This window comes from Manacus vitellinus, unplaced genomic scaffold (assembly GCF_001715985.3).
Source record: "Manacus vitellinus isolate BGI_N305 unplaced genomic scaffold, ASM171598v3 scaffold_3_pilon, whole genome shotgun sequence".
NCBI classification, from domain to species: Eukaryota; Metazoa; Chordata; class Aves; order Passeriformes; family Pipridae; genus Manacus; species Manacus vitellinus.
The window spans coordinates 6163660-6185928 of NW_021940535.1; the positions used below are offsets into that span (position 1 = coordinate 6163660).

The following is a 22269-nucleotide window of genomic DNA, read 5'->3' on the forward strand; positions in this document are numbered from 1 at the left end:
AAGCAAAACTAATGAAAAAACTTTTATGTAAATATCTTTCTCCCCCCCACCTGGAGCAAAATTTTTCAGTCATACAGGACCATTTCTTTCTTACCAACTTTTGTTTACACATAAAAAAACTAGGTTTCATCCAGAATATATACTGTATGTTTCAATAACTTATATTTTCAGTATGAAATAGCATCTTCAAAAAGATGACAAATAAAGTCATCTTGCAATGATCCTCTGAAAAGAAATATTACCTACAGAAAATGCAGGAATAACATACAGGAAGGACTATTAAGCTTAGAATTTGTGCAATTTTTTTAAGTGACCTTTTGTATAATCAAAATGTAACAACTACAGGATTGTAGACTGAAAAATATTTTTTTAAATATTAAAAAAATAAAATGCAAATGATGTATAATGTGCAAACAAATGAAATAATAAACAAGAAACCTGCCTAGATGAAAGAAACTGTGTTCATAAAGACTCTATTCAATTTTTAAAAAATTTGTCTAGCACACCTATATTCACAGCATGTTCTCAAATGCCAAGTCAGATTTAGTAACAAAAGTATATAAAGAAACATCATTTGGACACACAAAACATGAAGATTAAGATAATTTTTTTTTAAAACCAATGTTGTATCAATCACATTTATAATTTTTCTTATAGCATGTGATCAAATAAAGCAGAAAACCAGAATGTATACATTGCTAATCTTTTAAGTAATGTTATGTACATTTTATTGCCAGTATATGCACAATGGTAAGCATAGAACTATAAATACACAATGTAATTAAACAGTAGAAAACAACAAGGATGTTACACGTAACAAAGGAAAGAAAGAGGAGATACTATTTTCTTGATGTAGCTGCTAAAAAGGGCTAGCAATGTGTTATGACAGTCTTGGTTTTAAGTCTTTACATATATTTCTACAACTTTTCCTCCAAATAAATCTCTGTAATGGCATTGCTTCTTTAATAACCACATCTTAGCTCTTTCTATTGCATTCACTTCAAACTAAAGTAAAAACAACCTTTCATGTAACTACAAGCATCTGACTTAATTTTTTTATTCAGTTTTGTTTTTCAGGGTTCCTAGCAAGTAAAGTGTGTAAGTAGTTTCTTATGATATTTGGCTGCAATGTTGAAGAGCAGAGTTCGGAATACACATTAAGTGATAATTTGGAAAACAAAAATAAAGAAGATTTTTTTTTCTGTAGATAGTTTTTCTACTGGGTGCTATATGCAGCAGCTCAGTCAAAAATTAGTCACCCTGAAGAGGTAGAGAGAATTTTAGCCTAGCATAGATCATCATCCTTGGCACCACAATTTTCTCTCTTATCAGGATACACTTCCTACAACTAGACAACATCACAATCAAAGGGAAGAAAGTCAGGAAAAAAAAAGGTCCACCATTCCTGGGAAGGGCACTGTTTCATCCCATTTCTCAGTTAAATCAGCTTGCTGCTTATATCAAAAACATGAAAATAAAAAAAGAAAAAAAAAAGAAAAAGACAACATTTAGGGACACAGTTACTTATCTTTGTTCTCTTTCCATTATCAACTTCATAAATACAAAGAACCATTATTCACAATATACTAACTCTTTTTCAAAAATGGAAAAACAAACCCTTGAAACATTTCCACACCTTAATCCAGATGGGTCTTGAGGATGCTATTCAAGAAAACCATGCAAATAATTTGGTGCAGCTTTTCCTACTCATCCAAAATATATATTCTTCTTTAAATTAAAAGGTGGCAAGATCCATAGCATTTGTGACTATTCCCCCACCTCCCCCCATTTAAATTCAATGCAGAAAATCTTGGTGCTTTTAGGAAGGTAAGGAATAAATAGTTTTCTGCACTGTTGTCATAAAATCCCATGTGAGTTACAATACAAGACTACTTGTTCCAGCAATTAGGTTGAGAGGAAACATTCTAGTGATAAAGATAAGTACATACTGAGCATGCTTGGGCAGAGCACTCCATTCTGAAGCATCCTGCTTGAAGAACGAAAGGTGACAAGGATGGTTCACGTCCATCAAGTGACCATTAACTCTGCTGCTCGATAGCAGAGTGCCACGCTATCACCAGGTCGGCAATGCTGCCCTGGCAGGGCTGTCTTCCACATTAAGAGGTACTGGTTGTACCAGTCCTCTGCTGCGCACACTAAATTCTTATTTATGCAACAAACATACAACCAATGAACAATATCACTTTTACAGAACTGGATCAATCCAGCTTTCTTTTTATAGGCGTATTTCTCAATCTCCAGAATATCCCAAACAAGCTGTAAATAAGATGATGAACCACCAACACAGTGAACGAGTCTCACTGCAGTTCAGACTAGTTCAGCCTTGTTTCACATCACTTCTTGTTTCTAGCGAAGGACATGATATTCAAAGGAAACAGCAATAAAAAAGTAATGTTATCTGCAGCTGAGTAAAGCAACAGAATTTATATTTTAACTTCTGAAGCTTAAAGCATACTTTTTTAATTAGCATTAAAAAAATCTTTTTTTAATACAGTAACACTGGCAAAAGTTAATGGGAAGACACAGAGGATTATGAACAGGGTAACTGATGGATAAGATTATTTTAAAATTTTATTCTGCTTTGATCAACTGATGTTAATACTGTTTTTCCTTGGATTTGGAATAATTCTATTGCAACAGTCACATGCAGGCTGAGGACAGCCGTTGGTTAAAGAAAAAAAAAAACAAAAACAAAAAAAAGGGGGGGAAAAAAATAAACCCAAGAAAAAAGTTCCAGAAGTTGTATGTAAGGATTTTCCTTTCACTGAAGAGGGCCTTGCCCTTGCTTTAGGAGACCTGGGTAACTCTTGTCAGCTTCATTAGCTTTGTCCAGACATATCTGCTGCTGTATCTCCTGCTCCAGAGCCTGTTTGTGCACGTTTGATGTAAAGGTTCAATAATTTCATCTGCAAATTTAAGACAAATTGACTTTGTTTATTATTTTCAAACTTACAGACAGACTACAGGAATGGTACATTAATCCTTTTTCTTTTCCCCCCAAAAATTATATTTTACACAGCTGATTCAAAGGGAACATACTTGCCAAATGAAAACATCAAACACAAGCAAAATTTGTCACAAAGAAAGTGCTCAAGTTTCTTCAAGGATATAAAGAAGAGTATTATCTAAGGTAGTTAGATTAAGATAGATGGAATAATTTCCTCAAATTACAATGCTGTTCTAAATATGATTATGTTGATTTTTTCTTTTAAATTAATATTACGGTTTAAGCCTCTAGTCAGAGTTGTTGATGCTGGTACTTACTAACACTTCCAATATTGCCTAGAATCACTTTAAATACAATCATTGCCAGAGAGTATTTTTAAGATACAACAGTCTTTACAGATACAGAAAATTAATTGTCCCGCTTTATTCCCAAGGACAAAGAAATTCACAATTAACAGTTTACATGCAAAAAACTGCATGTAAGAAATGTCAATAAAATCATAAATACCCTGAAACAAAAAGGACCACAGACTCATTACTATTATTTCAAATTAGAGGTACTGAAAGGACTGATGAAAGTAAAATAACAAGGAGGAAGGATAAATAAAACTTCTGTGTTTAACATCTACATATTACATTCCTTGTTTTCCAATCAGAACTTGCATAAAAAACAAGACAAGAAACATTGATAGGAAAAGCCATACTGAGTATAGCCATTATCCCTACTACCTGCATACAAGTAACAAAACACATTAAAAAGCAGTAAGAAATATAGCTTAGTAATTATCTTGATGCTAAAGTTTGTACTCTTGCATAAATAAATACATACAGACTTTCAGTTTTCCATATTTTATGGTGAAGTTATATTAATGCTCAGAGGGTTTCAGCAGCCCTGATATTCTCCTTCAAGTACATAATTGATTGAAACTTTCTGGCAATAGCAACCAAAATGCAAATGCATACATGCAATTATGAACCCAGATTTCTTTAAATGGTATCTTTTACTTACTTTACTGCCAGTGAGTTGACTGAGATGTGGTTTTAGTTCATCACCAATTACTGCATGAATGGCTACAAGGCAGAAAACACATGCCTTACGAACGCTGCTCTCTGAATTATCATAACCCTAGAAAGCAATAAAATTAACATTAATACCTTATCAGTTAATGATTAAAAGCCTCAGAAAGCTATTTACTTATTTACTGTAATAAATACATCGAAGTGTACAGTAAATTAATGCTAGTGTAGCCCAATAAAGCATTCCAACAACAAAACAAACACTGCTGATACAGAGCATGCAGTTAAAAAGTAGGCTGCTTATTAATCACCATCGATAATCACTTTCCAGGCTGAATTTAAAACCCACACAATCCTGTTCATAAGTTACACTGAAAACAGAGCTGCTGTCATGCAATAGGGGAGTATGTTAAGAGAACTGTTCTAGATTATACAGATATTTACTTAAAGCAGAAGACCACTCACAGTTTAGAGCTTCCTAACTCTGAAAGAAGAACTCTCATAACAGCTAAAGATTCTTTTATTAACAGTCATCTCTTTCTTTAATGATTTTTGTTTCTTTTGCCACTTTGCTAGCATCCCATGCCTGGCTGTCTCACTCAGACTCCCTTCTCAGGGGGTCTCTTCTCTGCCTCTACCTTCCTGCAGACAGATGTATGGATCACACCCATTAAAGGCAGACATCTGCAGAATTCAGCTGTCAACTCTGAAAAGTCTTTATCCATCAGAGGGAATATTTTGGCTCTTGATAAGGTAGGAAAGAATTTATTTTTAAAGACAAAGGAAGAGAAACCTCTGATATTCTTCTTGTTTTATTTAACTATCCCCAAACAACTGCTTCTTTCCTCTCGCCTCCCCCAAACCCCAAGTGATAAAACCCAACATTACACACAAATACAACATGGAGAATTTCAGACCAAATTATATAACCTGGAAAAAGGTACAAACAACAAAAATTATTTTGTAACTAAAAGTATCTACCAAGCTTAACTATAACCAGTGCTTTATATCCCACTGATATTTCCTTTGAGTACTAATCACAGTTATAATTTAGCTACTTGCTAATCAAAGAGTTTGTTCCCACTATATGAGTTATTTTGGGTTAAGGCAGCCATCAACAATCAGACACATGAAATCCTTCATGAGAACCAAGTGATACTATTTGCAAAGTCTTTGCAATTCTTAGGTATACACGGGTTTTTTTCTGGTTTGTCTGTTTTCCTCTCTTTTCTTCTTTCTTCTCTCCTTACCTGTATTAGACCTGGCACAATCTCTGGTAGAAGCTGAGTAAGGGTTTCTTTAGATACTCTTTCTATAACTTTTGTCTGCATTTTGATTGCAGCCAGATTAATGGGGTAATCTGCAGTTTGGATAATTGGACAGAGAACTTTGATGCACTGATCTGGGCTAATGGAAGTGGCCAGCATGGAAGCAGCTTCTTCAGCAGATCTCACCACCTATTGAAAGAATAAGTAAAAGACATAGAAAAATGAGTTATATGAGACTGGTACACTATAGTTTGTTGTCTGGCACTAAATGGTTTTGAGTATAAACATTTCCTATCAAGAGCTCTACAATATTGTAGAAATATGTGAAGAGGTAATTGATTCCAACTGTTGGACATAATTTCTTAAAAACACAACTCTTTCCCATACTACCTTTGCTGGCATGTAATTTCTTGTCATTTGTTATTGCTTGTTACGTTGGTGATCACTGATAAAACATGTTTTCACATTCATTTCAAAAGCATGTTTAATGATATGCCTAGACTGCCATTTCTAGAAGTCAATCTAGCTGTTCTTCTTCCCCTCTATCTTTGAAAGAAACTATGACGAGAGTACGTTAATCCTGAAGAATATGAAGAACAAGCACAACGAGAGTAATTAGGTAGGAGGTCGAAAGGTACACAAGCTCAAGACACAACATAGGCATAAGAGAGAAAATTAACATCTGATCTTGATATTAGTGCTGTGGTGGCACCTGTTATCTAGCAGGACAAGCCACTGTACAAAATGATGGTGGTTTGTACACCAGTGATGTACAAAAACCTCCATAACTGTTTCTTTCCATCCTTGTGCCCTTTACTCTCTCTCACTCATAACACATGAAACCTTGAGAGAGAAAAAAGCACAGCCATAGAGAAGGAATGATGGGGACATGACAATTTAATAAATACACTACATGAAACAAATCAAGAGGGTGCAGGGAAAAGAGGAACGAGTATCAGGCGAGTGATAAAGTCAACTGGCATGGAAGGAATCGCAATTGACTTCAAAACCTGAAACTCCACATTAAGTTTCACAGAGTAAGTGCCCTTGCATGGGGAAGACATACTCATTTAATAATAAACCTGGATTCTTTCCACAGCATCAGTGACACTGATGTCAACTGCTTAATAGTGGGCTGGTTACTGTATTTGTGTTTCTTATATCCACATGCATTACCCTTTACTGTGTAGGCAGGCATCACAAATACTTTTGAGCAAGGTTACAGTTACCCTTCTTCTGAACCCCCTCACTATTCTTGGCTACAACCAACTCCTCCTTGGATACCTTCCTGTGCGTTTTCCCCTTACACCATCCGCAGCCATGCTCTCAAATGGTGTGGAGCTGGCTGAAAGTGGAAAGGGTTGACAACTCCTTGTCATGTTTAGTCTCATCTCTCAACCATAAACCTTAATGAAATCCAAAAGCTTGTTACAAAGCTCCAGAACACCTATATTTGGCTTAAGATGCCAAACAAAGGAAAACTTTCTTTGAGTTACTCCTTGAAGAGCTATAGTGATACACTGTTGGTTACACTGTACTCTTGAATGGCACCTAAGGCAATTGTTGTTAGGGCTGACATTAACCATTTGATCACTTTTAAAACTGCAGGTTTTTTTTTTTTCTTGCATACCCATGTTAAATATATAATAATATGCCTGTTATTAAACAAATTACTTCCTCAGTAAGAGCTAGACATTTTCTGGACAGCTGTTTCATCTTGTAATAATTTGTCATAACCTTAAACAAATGAAATAACTGATTACTAACCTCCTTATGAGGATCCTTATGTGCTTCTAATGTCTTCATGATCGTGAGCTCTGCGTAATTCTTAAACCTTGCTGGCTGGTTTCTTAGAATTTCTCTTAGAACTTTCAGAGCCAAAGCTCTAATTGCATGCTAAAGATTCAATATGAAATTAAATGAGTTACGTATCTTTAAACAGACAAATGCTTTAACATTTGTTGAGCTGCTGAAAAAGTCTTTAATAATGGAAAAATATCAGGTTATGCTCTGCACATATATACAGTCTGAACTTTTTGTTAACAAATAAAACTAGGAAAAAAAAATCTTCTCAATTTTTTTTTTGCAGGAAATTCAGGTGGCATATTACAGACACACTGCTAAACTAATTTGAATTATCTAGGCTACCCAGAAGTTGCAAACACGAGGGCTGACAAAACTGTCATGTAAATACATTTTTGTATATGATTTTTTAAAAAAATTAAACACAAGCATTAGTGTCTTTTTGATTCTCAGTAATTTCAAACACATGGCCTCTGCAGAGAACAATTAGACAGAACTCAGTCTCTTAACAATAAGCATTACTGTGTTTTAGAAATATATTTTTAAATGCCTTGCCACACATGATGTTTTGATACTCTAGATTCCTTCAGAGGCTATTAACAGGCCAGCTTTGAAGCCCAGGGAAAAAACACTTCATTCAAACTATCGTGTCAGAAGCAACAAATAGGAATACTGAAGAAGGTAGGTATCACTGATGCCCTTTTCACCATCAGAGCTCTCAGACTTCATAACATTTTTGTATTTCCACAGTTTGGTTTTTTTTTAAACCCTCATTGGAGTTTGTGCCCTTTCAAATTTTAAAGATACTGAAAGTAAGCTATGTGCTTTGTTAACATTCGTAACTGGGTTAATCTAAATTTACCTCTTTATCTCCAAGAGTTTCAAGCAGCAAAAGTAGTATTGTTTTGAAGTGCTCATCCCAAACACTAAAGGACTCTTCCGGAGTTAACTTCATGAGCTCGTACAGGGCAGCCTTTCTTTCCTCAACTCTCTCATTATGGTTTGATAACTCTTTCAGTAACTCGGCAACCAGATCGGAATGGTCCATGGAAGGCTCTGTCAAAAAGGAATACACAGACACAGTTCCCGGATCACTGCAAATAAATATTAGTGCATGTTGTACAACTCAAGAATATTTTCTATGATGGCTAGCTGGCTTTCTAGCATGCTCCCATTTTTTTCCCAAAATTTGTCTGCAAAAATTGCAATTTGGCTGCCACTTTCTCAGTACAGCCAACATTCCTGAACAAGCTTACAATCACCAAAAAACTCCTACAATGATATTGTGAAAAAAGCAAACCCTTGCAGGCTATTTTACTGCTAGAGTTTTTATGCTTGCAGTATCCAAATCTGACCTACACTGAAGAGCCACCTTTCCCCTACGACCCTTCCATCCAAGATGAAAAATTTGTCTTTTCTCTGTTAGTATTACAGAACTGTTTAGCATTTTGTAAGTCATGATCCCACAACAATACCTAGGCTGCTAACACAAAGATGGGGGGGGAAATGTACAACAATGGTGCTTGGTACAAAATAGCTGAAATAAAAGCAAATCGGGCCATCTGTCCCTTGGAAACTCCCAATAGCAAGCAATTACGAGATGGCCCTAGATTTTAGTTTTGATTAGAGAGGATTCTATGATGATGGACAAATGTATTGGTGGCACATGCCATATTTATAAACACTGGACTTCAAACAAAGGTATCTGCAAATAGCTACGAAATTTAAAAATGAGTCTTAACGAAAATTAAATATCGAGTTGTTGCCTTTATTCCAGCATTGAGACCCACTTAGCCTGTAAGAAAGAAAAGCATATAGCTTCCATCTTTGCACTGAGACTTAACAGAAACATGCATTTTTTTCTGGAAACAGTTTGAAATTTCTGGCATAAAATGAACGTGTTCCTGCATTGCATCTTTTCTGAAATGATTCCATTTATTAACACACAAAATACATTCTCCATAACAAATTAATTATATCACATACTGAGAAACCACAGCCCTTGAACATCTTGTATTCAATACTGTAACTTGTAAATACTGTACAAAGGACTTGCACAAAGAAAAAAACTGAATACCATAGAATCAAGTATCTTAAAATCACACGTCAGTTACCATGAAAATCATGCTGGTTTTGAACCCCACATTCCTATTTGCATTGTGTTTTGCATGAATAAACAGGAGCACAAGCACCTGAAAGCAAACTGCAAGCACTTCTGCTATCTCTATATTAATGGATGGTTAATGCTTGACTAAAGGACAGAGTGAAGTTGCATTAGGTGAGTTATTAATTAGCAGAGATGAGCAGAATGGACAATTGCTTTTACAGAATCAAGATCATTATTTTTATTGCCAGAACTATTATGCATATTCTACCAAACTGTGAGGATTACAGCTATAGCAAATCCTATTTCAGGGAATGCATTTGCCACTTAATTAGCAAAACTACCCATATCAGTTTAAATAAAGTATTTTCACTGTGGTGTCTGTCATCTTTAATGAATGGAGGGAAGGGGTAAAGACAGGGGAATGTAGCAGCCATGCCCATGCAGAAGTAAAGGGAGGAAAGAAGCTTCATTAGTTGAGGAAATAACTGAAATTCCTGAAAAACATGAAGATAACCAAGAAGGGTGTGCCTTCACAGCCTGTATTTTCCATTCCTTTGTACGACTTCGCACCTAGTGTTTGATTTCCAAACATTCTCCAGATAAGAATGGAGAAGCAGGAAAGAAGTCATGTTCAAAGTCTACTCTCAAAATTTCTTTTTCAGAAAGAAAAAAACCCACAAATGAACAAGAGCAGATGCAGTTCCTTCATTTGAATTAACTAAACTATGCATTAGAGAGTTAAATATTTGATGAAGAAGAGCTCTTCTCAAACCAATCAAGTAATATTTTTCTGACAGGATAAACAGTGTAGAGGTTCAAAGGGAACATACAGGTAGATCCTCAGTTTAGGAAAGATTTTCCTACTGTCACCCATAGCATCTTAATACAAAAGGCATGCAAACATGGTGGCCATGTTTGCAAAAAGCAAAAGCAAATGAAGCTGGTGCAAAACTTGATGAATTACTTGCAGGGTGACTGGACTATAAATGGCTTTCTATTAATCTAGGGGGATACAAGTGATGTCCTTGCTCAGGTCTGTGCAGAGCCTGGTTCTGTTTGATGCTTTTGTTAAATAGTATAGAATGAATATTAAATATGCAGATGACATCAACTTAAAAACAACTGCAAACATTCTGGAGAACAGGATAAAAATTGAAAATTATCATGATAAATCAAGTAATGGTCTGAAAGAAAAAATGATGCTAAGTGTAAGGCGAGACACAAAAAGCAGAAATCTTAAGCCCATATACAAAGTGGCAGGTAAAAAGGAAAATGTTTGGAAAACACAATCCATGGAAATAAGCTAAATAGTTTCTTTAGAGAAGAACACTGTTTTTCAAACAGACACTGGGAACTGCTTTTAAGGAGTTTGGAAGTGACTTTGAAAGCCAGGTTTCCCTACGCTTCAGCATTTCCCCTGGGGAAAAAACAAAGTGCAAGTGGTTGGAAGATTTCGGCTGCTACTCTGAAAACCTTTTTATGGTAAGAGAGGCAAAACACTCAAATGGTCATGTGAAGTTACACCATGACATCTCCTCTACTGGAAATTTTCAACTTCTAGACAAACCATCTGCAGAATACACGTTTGTATCCCAGTGCTGCTGACAGGACTATATCAGTAGCTAAGGTTTTCCCATCTATCCCTGGTTCCACATCTTTCTCCCAGTAATAGACAACAGGATAGCTGGGAGTCCAATACTAACATAATTCTGTCATGAACAGGCAGCAATTCTCTGGAGCTTCTGAAAACTGAAATCTGATGTTCAATGAGCCCTTTAGGTTTATGGGAAAAGCATGTAACTCCCAACTGAGGAACTGTAAGCACAAAGTATTTTGCCAAGCGTGTCTTTTCTCATGAAGACTTTTTCCAAGTTATCTTAGATGAAATTCTAAAAACAACACACAAATGACAAAATGGACATGATATAACTAAATACTAAGGGTGAACACAGGAATGAAAGCAGGTACTTTATTAAGATTTATTAAAAAGAAGACCTAAATAATGCACTGCAGTACTTCTCCAGCCAGGACAAACTAATACTGGATGGGGATGCTTCATTCCAGCCAGTCATGAGTTTCTACAAAACCAGATCGTGCTGGTGCAACACAGACTGCATTTGGTTTAATGCGATATCCAAAAATAAGTTGTCAGAAGGTATAAAGATCCTTCCCCCATGTAAAATGGGATCCCTGTAATACAGAATCTCAATCATAAACTGGCCCTGTATGTGCATGGCAAAGCTATTTAATTATTAATATGTACATGACATGATTCGTAAAAACTTGCTTTCCCTCAGTCTTTTTCAGAAAATAATTGGCTATACTATATGCCTCTTCATAAAACAGAAAACAAAGAGAAATGTACCTTACTTGGATTTTTTTTTTATTTAATGCAAACCTAAAGACTTTTATAAAATAGTGAAGAAAACACCGTGTCAGAAAACAACTTTGTTTTTCAACAGTTTCTATAAACACAGCTGGATGACAGAAGCAAAACAGGCAGAAAGGGGAAAATTAATTTGTCCCTCACTATTAAGAAATACATTTACTTAAGCTATAGCTGAATATGAAATACCAAAACCAATGAATACCAGATTATGAGAACCATTGACTGCTTATTAAAATAATGATAGTACTATCACTTTGGAACCTTCCCAACATTTAGATACAAAAAATTACCCAAAGATATACTGATAAATATTATAAGGAGGCTCTAGAATCTTCCAAAACAGCAGCCCAAGTTCCTGGATTTACATGGGCTAACTGAACCACCTTCCTGGTAAAAAGCCTGCTTGTTTTGTTTTGTTTTAAAAGAATGTTTAGTCAATAGAAAATGCCAATGTCATGTTTCAAATACAAATATATTACTAACAAAATACTTAATCTTTCACCTCATTCCCTAACTGGTTTGATCCAGTTTTATTTCCTTGCTGTAAATATTTTCCCCACCCTCCCCCTTTAAATTTCAATCATAAAGCAATCTGAGAAGTAAGTTTATACTGACAATACTGCTACAGGATGTGCTACCAGAAGTTATTGTACAATATAGTTCAGTATTTACCTAATTTTTTGCCCTTAATCTCTACAAATACCAGGAAATCCAACAATGTAACTCAAATGGATTACTAACAAGTAAACTAGTTCAAAATACAGTATTTGTAACAACCTCTCAAAGAAGTGGCACTGTCACCACATACACTGCTAATAATAAATTCAGAAATCGAACTCGAAGATGGAAAATCTAATAATTTTTCCTCCAACACAGAATGTAATCTGAAGCTTACCATCAGGAAACTGCTCTGCATCATCATCAAACATGGCTTCCTTCAAAGCAGATTTATTAAATGGACCAATACCATCAGAGTAATTGTATGGGTTATAATCTCGTGAGCGTGGTGAGGAGTGGGGAGGCATTGTGTTGAGTAATGACGTTTTGTTATCGAGGGCTGTTCGACCTGTATCGCTCACACCACTTCCTGCTCGTATGTCTACTATTCCAGAAGCACTGCAAATCTGCAGGAGAAACATTATATGAACATATGAAATGGATACCTTTCAACTAACTACATAACTAATTCATTTATGCAGCAAAAGCTTACAAATTTCAAACTAGCCTCCAAATAAGAAGTCTTCGAAACAGTTCCCTAAACTTTGCTTTTCTCAAAAAACCTCAAACAAACCAAAAACCAAAAAAAGGAAAGTGTACATAGTCAAAAAAAAATTATGAACTAGCAACAGCTGTCAGTATTTTAATCTCATGAGTTTGATGCAAATTAATTAAAAATGTGTTTAAGCATATGCATATTTGGCAAGCTCAACAAATCTGAAAGCCAAAGTTCCACAGAAGCAGAATTTTTAAACACTGCACGTAGCACTGAAAAACCCACAGGTTTTATATAAAATAAATAAAACCTTCAGGAAAACATATATTAGAGTGCAAGCTTCTCAAAAACTGAACTCCAGCTGTTTTGCAAGATCATCTGTTTGTAATCTGTTAACATTTTAAAATAAACAGGCAGTGCTACTTAGAATTAGTATTTCCATTTTCAAAATGTGGTTCAAGACTAGGAACATATTTTTCTAAAGCTCTGAAGTTCAATTCGGAAGAAACATTCAATTTCAGAAGTCGTAAGACATAAACCTCCTGACACAGATGCTTTATCATCTGTAATCAATCAGACACTGGCTTTAGTTTGCTGATACCAAGATGCACTGAGTTTAAATACTCACCGAATCACCATCATCTTTTTTAGCATCTCGTTTTACAGGCTCATTCATATCTTCCTGACTACGAAAACTGAAATTCTGAATGGCTTCAGTGACTCCACGAAGAGAGCTGTAAATATCTTCAGAATTCATATTTTCAGTGTCATAGTCAAATGCACTGTGGGCCACAAAGAAGGACACAGGAATTAAGATTTATTTTGTGACCTCATATTTTTAAATCACATTAGCATACAACTACAGAGACTCAAGAGGTATTAATAAAATTATCACTTTTCTTGAAACTCATTAAGAAAGCAATCTGGCTCTCCACAATACAAAACTGTATTATGGTATGTCTTAGCAGGTATACTGCCACTGACAGAAAGCACTGAGAAGAAGCAGCCAAGGGAAAGGCTACATTGTGTAGCAGCATCTGCCTGAATAAATGAACTTCTTTTGCTTTTTCACTCTGCTGAGTATGAAACACCTGGAAGTTTTATACCATCATCTTTCTGAAGGAAGTCCCAAAGTAAGGAGGATTGATAAAACTCAACAGGAAGTTGACTGGTAAAAGCAAAATTACAAAGTCCACTTCACTGGCAAGAGTGGTACCACAAAAACCATTTAAAACTCTTAATTCTTTATTCTCCTCTGGTTTCACGACCCAATGTGATGGTTTTGGCTGAGAAAGAGTTAATTTTCTTCACAGTAGCTGGTAGGGGGTTATGCTTGGATTTGTGCTAGAAATAGGGCTGACAATTCAGGGATGTTTTAGTTACTGCTGAGCAGTGCTTACACAGAGCCAAGGCCTTTACTGCTCCTCACACAGCCCTGCCAGTGAGTGGGGCTGGGTGTGCACATGGAGCTGGGAGGGGACACAACCAGGACAGCTGAACCCAACTGACCCAAGGGATGTTCCACACTGCGTGGAGTCATGCTCAGCATATAAAACAGAGCGAAGAAGGAGGAAGGGGGGATGTTCAGAGTGATGGCAATTGTCTTCCCAAGTCACTGTTACAAGTGATAGGGCCCTGCTTTCCTGAGGACAGCTGAATACCTGCCCACCATGGGAAGAGGTGAATGAATTCTTTGTTTGGCTGTGCTTGCACAAGAAGCTTTTGCTTTACCTATTAAATTGCCTGAGTTTTCTCACTTTTATATTCTGATTGTCTCTCCTATCCTGCCACAGGAGGAGTGAGTGGCAGCGTTGGGGCTTAGTTGTTGACTGGAGTTTAACCATGACACTCAGCTGACATATTCTAACATTTGTCAGAGGTGAATACTTCTGTTCCTTCTCTTGCTAATCCATTTGCATACCAAAATGCACAGCCCTTTCCCACCTAAGGCCAGCTTTGGCACTTGTCAATGTACTATCAGTTCACTGTGCTATCATTCTACGGAGGAAAGGTGACTATTTTTAAGCATCTGTCATTTTGTGCTGAGTTTTCTTCATGCTTTGGGGTTACAACTTTGGATAACGTGCAATGAAACCCTGGATGCAGAACTGTAACACCACCAGCCTACATCACCTTGGTGACAAAGTGTTCTGCGATGTATTGGTTGGGGAAGTGAGAGGACTTGACCAACTTGCTGGGGAGCGTGGAGTAGGTCTTGTTAAAGGACTTCCCATCGATCCCTGGAGAAGGAGGAGAGGTGAGAAGAGATACTCCAGCAGGACTTCAGCTTCCCTTTTTATATTATTGTATTTATTTTCTAGTGCCCAGAAACATTTAAAGAGCTTCTATTAATTTCTTGGATTGGCTAAACAATTACTAGCAACTTTAATCCTGTGTAACTTTGAAATTAGACAGTAAAAGATAAGGTACTCTTAAAAAGCACATTCAAACTTATTAAGTCACCTGGAAGCAATATAGACTAAGAAACTTTAATTCTACAGGAACAAGAAAAGGCATTCCATCAGCTACTAAGATGGGCTTCTACATAGATTTGGGTTACCTTTCCTCCTCTACCAACCTTCTTGCTCTCACAAATAACTCTACTGAAATGTGCTTATGTTCAAAACACCAATAACTTTAGAGAGAATAATAATAGAGGTGAAGATACCTGACCACTATTGCCTGTATTCCGGAGATGATTATGGAGAAGCTTTGTAGCTCCATCCTGAAATGTTTTTGGTAAAGCACCCAATAGCATTGTAAACTCTGGAGTGTTGAGTTCAAAAAGGGAAATCAGCACTGACTGTGCAGCCTACAAGAAGAAAATCCAAATTGAAGACATTAATTAAGAGTTTCAAAGTAATTTTATCAGCAAGAAATGTATAATGAGTGGTAATTACAAAATGTGACTTAAGTCTTGATCAAGCTTAAATAAAGATGTTAACAGATAGGAACAAAAGCAATTCATATTTGCTGGTTAGTTGAAATTCTGATTTCTATAAATTCAGGCACACAACAAGCAGTCTTTCAGAAATGCACTTTTCAATTCCCCTAACCCAGATCTCTCCTGAAGGAATTTGCAAAATGGCTTTTAAGGGGTTTGGGAAGTTGAACAAGTTTAAAGAGAAACGGAACACACCAGGCAGGAACAAGCCTGTGCTCCCTTCTCCTGAGTACTGAAAGTAGCAATTCCAGATCATAGCTAATCAACGCACTTACTTGAAAAGGAACAGTTACCACTTTAGAAATTAAAAATATCCCAAACAAACAAGACACCCTGACTGGAACAAGATTGTAGTGATCACAGCACTTGATACTCTTTATAATGTATCCTACAGCCAAATTAGTTAGTTAACCTTGCCCCCACTTCCCACTCTGCTTCCTTTTAGCATTTTAAAGGATAGGCAAACACTTAGCTGGCTACGTATTCTGAAGTTTTCAACTTAAGTCTGTAGTCCACTGGATGTCACCTCCCACACCCTCAATTTTATCAGTTCATCTTTAACACCATGTTCTTTCTACAGCATGTTTTATTACATACATTTTTTTTACCTGAAAAAAAAAATCATTGCTCTTCACTAACAAAGCAACACAGTAAGCTATACAATGGTTGTATTCCTTTAGTAAAGGAATATTGACTGCATAAATTAGTAGAGTTTGTACAGTTTGATGAAGATTCACTGGATAGTGTCACAAACCTGTTAACATCGTAACTAAACTAACGTGCAAAGAAGAGCTAGAGAAAGTTTGAGAATTAACAGCTTCTTTGTAGTAAGAAACTCTGATTGTAAGATTAACCAATTATGTGTAGTTTATACAGCTCACCACCAAGGTCTGCCATGCACTGGAGAGAACCAGAGCCTCATGTGAGACAGAATGATAGGCAGCCTGCTTAAGCAGCAACATACTCTAAGCAAGTAGTTTAGAAAATTCTTTTAGACATTTATTTCCCTCCTTTTGCTTCCAGAGCAATGAACTGTAGCATTTTTTAATTAAAAGTGGAAAGCCAAGGTATGAGAACACATACCTGCACACATCTCAGTATTAAGTTTAACAACAAAAATCCGAGCATGTTAGATCGCCACAAATTATCTTTCCATGCTCGTGACTAGCTGTTTTCTTCAACTTTTATTTCCTTCTCCCTGTGACAAGCTTTCCCTTTAAGTGATCACCATGAATGCCCTCTGCAATCTGTCTTTGATGTTTCTCTTGTCCTTGTTATTTCTTATGGTCAGTCTTTTAATCAAAACTGACACAAAGCAAAATCAAAACAAATTCATCAACTGAGCAAAGGTTTGGGAATTACCACTTTCCTTTTTCTGTCCTGTTATCCAGTCTCCAATCCATAACACTGTGTCTATTTAAGCTGCTAATAAAAGGACACAATGGACAGTCCAGGGTCATATCAGAAAACAATACCATTGTGTCTGCCCAAAATGAAGCTCTGTCCAAAGTATCAAAATTAATACTGACTCTCAGAAGGTTTTCAACTATGCAATTATATGTTTTCTCTCTTTTTTCCTGAACACAGAAACTTCGTTATGTTTAGAGTATTATATACATTTTAGAGTATTGGGAAGTTTTTCTTCTCCTCAGCATAAGCTCTCTCTTGATATTTCAGTCATACAGAGATCAACTTTAAAGACTGTAATAAGGGTTAGAAGTATTTCTTTGGTTTTGTTTTTTTCTTAGAAGAGCTCTAAGAAGATTCTAACTCTTTCCAGAAGCATTCTAATCTTAGAAGAAATCTGAGTTCTGAAAAACAATTTTACCCTCCAGCAAGAAGTCCCATGTCACTGAACTACACCAGAAGCGCCCAACTGCAGACTAATAAACTAAGATTTTTCACAATACTTGGCACTGGAAATGTTTTTAATAATGAAAAAACCAAATCCCTGAATTATACAGAAGTACTTTGGGAAATACTTGTTATTTAAAGAAATCATACTAAATGCTATAAAGTCTATTAAACTAAGTAAAATTAAAAAGCCTGTAATAGCAGGTTGAGAAGCCTGTTAAGAGAATGCAATATTTTGTATAATCAGAATAACTCTTTTGACTTCTTATTGGTAAAATTTTATTGTCAAGAGTTATAAAAGGATTTTGGCCGCTAGTTGCCTCTGACAGTTGTGTTATGGAAAGAAAAAATAAAATGAGAAAACTTATATAATTAAGGTGTTCCAGACGATTAAACTCACTGGCAATTCTTTCCATGATTCAGTTACTTATTGACATAAAAATGCTTATTAGACATATGAACCATCAGATAAGACAGCTTGCCACGTGTCTTAGTACTAAAACTTCACTGATTTAGAAGATAGCGCTGCTTCACCTCCTGTTTTATGGTCTTTTGTATGTCACTAGAACATGATATCAGGCAAGAAAAGTCCATTGGATATAATATACTACAGCTTTCTCAAACTCACAAAGTTATACAAGAAGTGAAAGACCAAAACAGTATCTCAAATATAAACTCTCCTGTGTTTTTTTCAGTGAATATTACAAGCATTCTCGATACCAAGAAGTCATGGAAGTTATTTTTATTTTTAGTTTTCTGTGTCAAAGACACTTGCACTGATGAGACATAAAGTTAGTATGGTTATTTAGCCTTCAAAAAGTGTTAACATGCTGCCAATGGCAGCTATGAAAGAATGGCTGGTGACAATCAGAACAAAACTCAATTCCACCAAACTGCAAACAAAATTAGAAAATGTTTGCTATCTGTAAGCTGAAGCACTATTTAGAAACCCTTTCCAAAGCCTGCATTAATAGTACATTTATATCTGTGTAGCTCACAAATATTAATTTTCACAACGTTAGATGGAAAAAGGAGCTTTGCATTGGAACAGCAGCACTACAAGAACAAACCTTTGACACTACCTTATTAAAGTAAAAATTTTCTTTTGTCAAAGGTTCAACAGCTATTTACCTATCTTTGTTAAACACAAAGGACTTGAGAAAATCCAACAGAGATTAGACCAAGTTTGCTACCAAATTTACCACTCGCTCTGGTTACAAATGTGCTATTAGCATCACAGAGGGTGGTCTCTGAAGTAATATTAAAACTGTATAGAAAAGAAATTTTGATACTAGATAGTGCTTGAAGTGAAAGTTATTCCTTGTATTATGAAACAATCTCAACATATTAACATACATGAAAACATAACCCTAATGGAGAGTTTCAAGATGTGTTAATTTAAAATTTTTACTTTTTACTTCTTTGGTAAAAATCTACTTTTTCACTTTTGATGCTTTATACAGAAAAAATAGATGCATTTACTGAGAACAATATAAAAGTATCTTTTCTCTACGAAAGAAATAAGTTTGCTTTTAAAGGAATTTTTTTTTTTGTTTAGGCAAGAAATATCACCTTCTCTAATTTGCCAATGTACTTGGAATGTACTGCAATGCTAAGGACACATTAACAAACATACCTTCCTAACATCTGAGCTTTTAGGTTCAGTGGTCCAGGTGATGATTCGAGACACTGCTAACCTCGTTTCACTTGAGTTAACAAAATCTCCTGGATCCATCTGTTGTGCAAGAGTTTCTATGTATTTTAGGATTGCAACTTTGACCTGCAAAGAGAAACAGAGTCAGGTGGAAAGTAAAAATGGTGTGCTACAAGAAGAAGTGTGCTTGCAGAGTGGAGTATTCCCTAAAATAAAGACTGCTTTTTCTCTAATTAAACTAGACATGTTTTAAGCATTGATATAAAACTTTTTATAACAAATCAATTTACAAGTGGATAAACATTTAAAGAAGGGAGTTATTCCATAGAAATTCAAATATTCATAGAAAGCTTACATTTCACTGCAATTAAAAGACACATAAATCACTGCATACGCAGAAGCTTGTATTTAAAAAAAAAAAGAAAGAAAAGATTTATTCAGAATTATTATGAACTTTTTTCAAGTACTAAAATGAAAAATGAGTATCATTTGATGAACCAATAACCAGCTCTTACTAGTTCCTACTAGCAGTTAGGTAGTTAATACTCAGTACTTTTTTATAAAACACCAGAGTCGAGCAGTCACTGTCCTTGGGAATAAGCCACAGGAATCTTCCCATTAAATACTAAGAAGATGTGGAATGGAATTTCTAGAAGAGACTCGGGGGGGGGGGGGGGTCACGTGCACACTTTTTTTAAAGATATGTAGAAGACAGAGACATGGATTTACCCGGAGGACAGAAAAGCTGCTGACCTCCCTGATTTATCTAAGGTTTATCACAGTTCTTTTACTCCACTAACTCCCTCTACTCCTTATGCAGAATCCCTGTTTTGTACATCCCAGCCTCTCTCTAGTTTCTCCAATACTGCCCTACTTGGGCAAAAGGCTACTATGCCTCTATAATATTTACCTCCTCAACTCCTGCTGCCTCAGAGATTTGTCACCCAACCAACAAAAGTGGTGAACATTTATTTAGGTCACCTATTTGACTTGGCTGCTTTAATTTCCACTAATAATTACAGTGAACTAGAAATACCTATCAGGAGGGAGACACCTACATCCATCATAATCAGAAACCAAACCAGTTCTGGGTGTATCTTTGATTGTTCATGGCTTGTAGTACAACTGTTCTGAGCAAAGCTATTCAGACATTTCTCTTGGTCATGAAACTTGCAAGCTAGTAAAAACTCAAGATACATTGGCACACACACGAGGATTAATAATGAATACTTCATTTTCAAAGCAGTTGTTAAAGCTCAACTTTGAAGTTACACAACAATTAACAGCTGGAGGCTTTCATCTTATGCAGATCAGTATCAACAAATGCAGTAAAACCCACACTGTTTGCTAGATTCTTTCCAAGGAAAAAATAAACCACAAACACCTCTGGAGTAAAAAAACCTTAGGCCACATGACTTCCCAAGTATGAAGTAGTAGTTAAAATTTCTACATTACCAAGTGAAACCATTATGACAACACTATGTTTCACTGTTTAGGACATAAATATATTTAATATAACACTTCCAAAAAATTGCTCTTAAGAGCTGTAACACTTAGAACACCCAGAGGCATTTCTCCCACTGAAAAAACTCTGAAGTACTGTATCTGAGAGAGGAGTATTATTTAGTGTTCAAACTATTCCCTGAGGAAATCGCACAGACTTCTGGAAAGATGGAGGCTCTCAGGAGAGAGAAGAGCACTGAACAGAAGATGAATGGAGAGAGTTCACACTAATAAAGCTTTTCACAGTGAGACACATTCCCAAAGCTAAATTTGAGAGCTATTTTGAAAAAGAGTGTTTTTCACCAATTGTTTTTCAGAGAAGAAATTCTAGAAGGGCTATACTTTTCTATGCTCACATATAATGAAACAGTATTATTACAGACAAAAAATCCCACCCTGAAGTAAACTCCATAAGAGCAGTGAATCTATTTTAGATGTATTTTTGCCAATACTTTTTGCCAGTATTTACAACATAGCTAATATTTTGCTTATTACAACAAGATGTACAGAACTGAAATTCAGGAATAAAAAGTCTAGCACAGTTCTCTTTCAACAATCCATCTAATCTTTCTGAGAGAGGAGATGAAAATTTTTTGACTGCAATGAAAGCATCTCTAGAATTCTTACAATGAATATCTGGCATTAATCTGAAACCACTCTTTGTGAAGTTGCTTAACACTGTCCTGACGTTCTTTGTACTCTTCTAGGTTGAATTTACTGCATTTTTGCTGGACTATAAACACTGAGGCATTTTTCCTGTACAGCATATAACACAGACAGGCATTTTGTTTAAGAACAGCACTGCTGCAGTAAGTGAGATGAAATAGAAACAGATCAAGTCACGATTAGCACTATGACTCACAAAAAAATAGATCAGACATAAATAGAATTAAAGTGCTTCATAAATATCTTTCACATATAACGAAACAATAAGTTCTGGCACAAAAATACGTGCAACTACCTCCAGAAATTCATGAACTACTGTAAGAATGCTACAGAGTCAGTGCTAGGGGATAAATTGTTTTTCTGTCCTGTGAAAAATGTGAGATGTACAGGGTTTCTTTTGCTACATCAGGGTAAGAGAACAGAAACATTTCATGTAACAGGAAAAAAAGAAAAAAGGAGAAAGGAATACAGAGAAGTTGCTTTCCTCAAGCCTGAAAACAGTCTGCTTACACCCCAGGTGTCTGTCTCCGAGTTACTGGATACTAAAAAGTGACTGCCTCTGCCATTATTTAAAAAAATTACTAAAAGGTACACTAAAGGTGAATTTTGAAGGGCTCTCTCACTGCTGCAAATCTGTGCCATTGGTTGGTTGGTTGTTTTCTTTTAATTCAGAAATTTTAATACTGACTTTGTAAAAAAAAAAAATCTTCTGATCCAATTGCAGCAAAAACCTTTGTCAATTAATCAGTACTTTCAAAGGAAAGAGGGATTCAGAAATGTGAGCTCTGGTCACAATGCTTAAATCAATTCCTCACTGAGTCTGAGCCATCTGATATTCAAGCCAAGAAAAATGACTGGAAGTGTATTTCAGGACAACATTCATT

At 35.8% G+C, this 22269-nt stretch overlaps 1 protein-coding gene across 29 annotated transcripts in view; it reads right to left on the bottom strand.

The window, feature by feature from the left end:
- Positions 1-691: 691 nt before the first annotated feature.
- The window catches only part of CLASP2 (cytoplasmic linker associated protein 2), a 143576-nt gene continuing 121998 nt past the window's right edge, over positions 692-22269 (bottom strand). For all 29 annotated transcript variants that reach the window (XM_018075237.2, XM_018075234.2, XM_018075244.2 and 26 more), the window contains 10 exons: positions 19199-19342; positions 15433-15576; positions 14898-15004; positions 13393-13546; positions 12447-12675; positions 7918-8111; positions 7020-7148; positions 5235-5441; positions 3977-4093; positions 692-2927 (listed from right to left, as the gene is read on the bottom strand). In XM_018075237.2, coding sequence (XP_017930726.2) covers positions 2841-2927; positions 3977-4093; positions 5235-5441; positions 7020-7148; positions 7918-8111; positions 12447-12675; positions 13393-13546; positions 14898-15004; positions 15433-15576; positions 19199-19342 — 1512 coding nt within the window. In that variant the 3' untranslated portion in view covers positions 692-2840. The remainder of the gene's footprint in view (positions 2928-3976; positions 4094-5234; positions 5442-7019; positions 7149-7917; positions 8112-12446; positions 12676-13392; positions 13547-14897; positions 15005-15432; positions 15577-19198; positions 19343-22269) is intronic.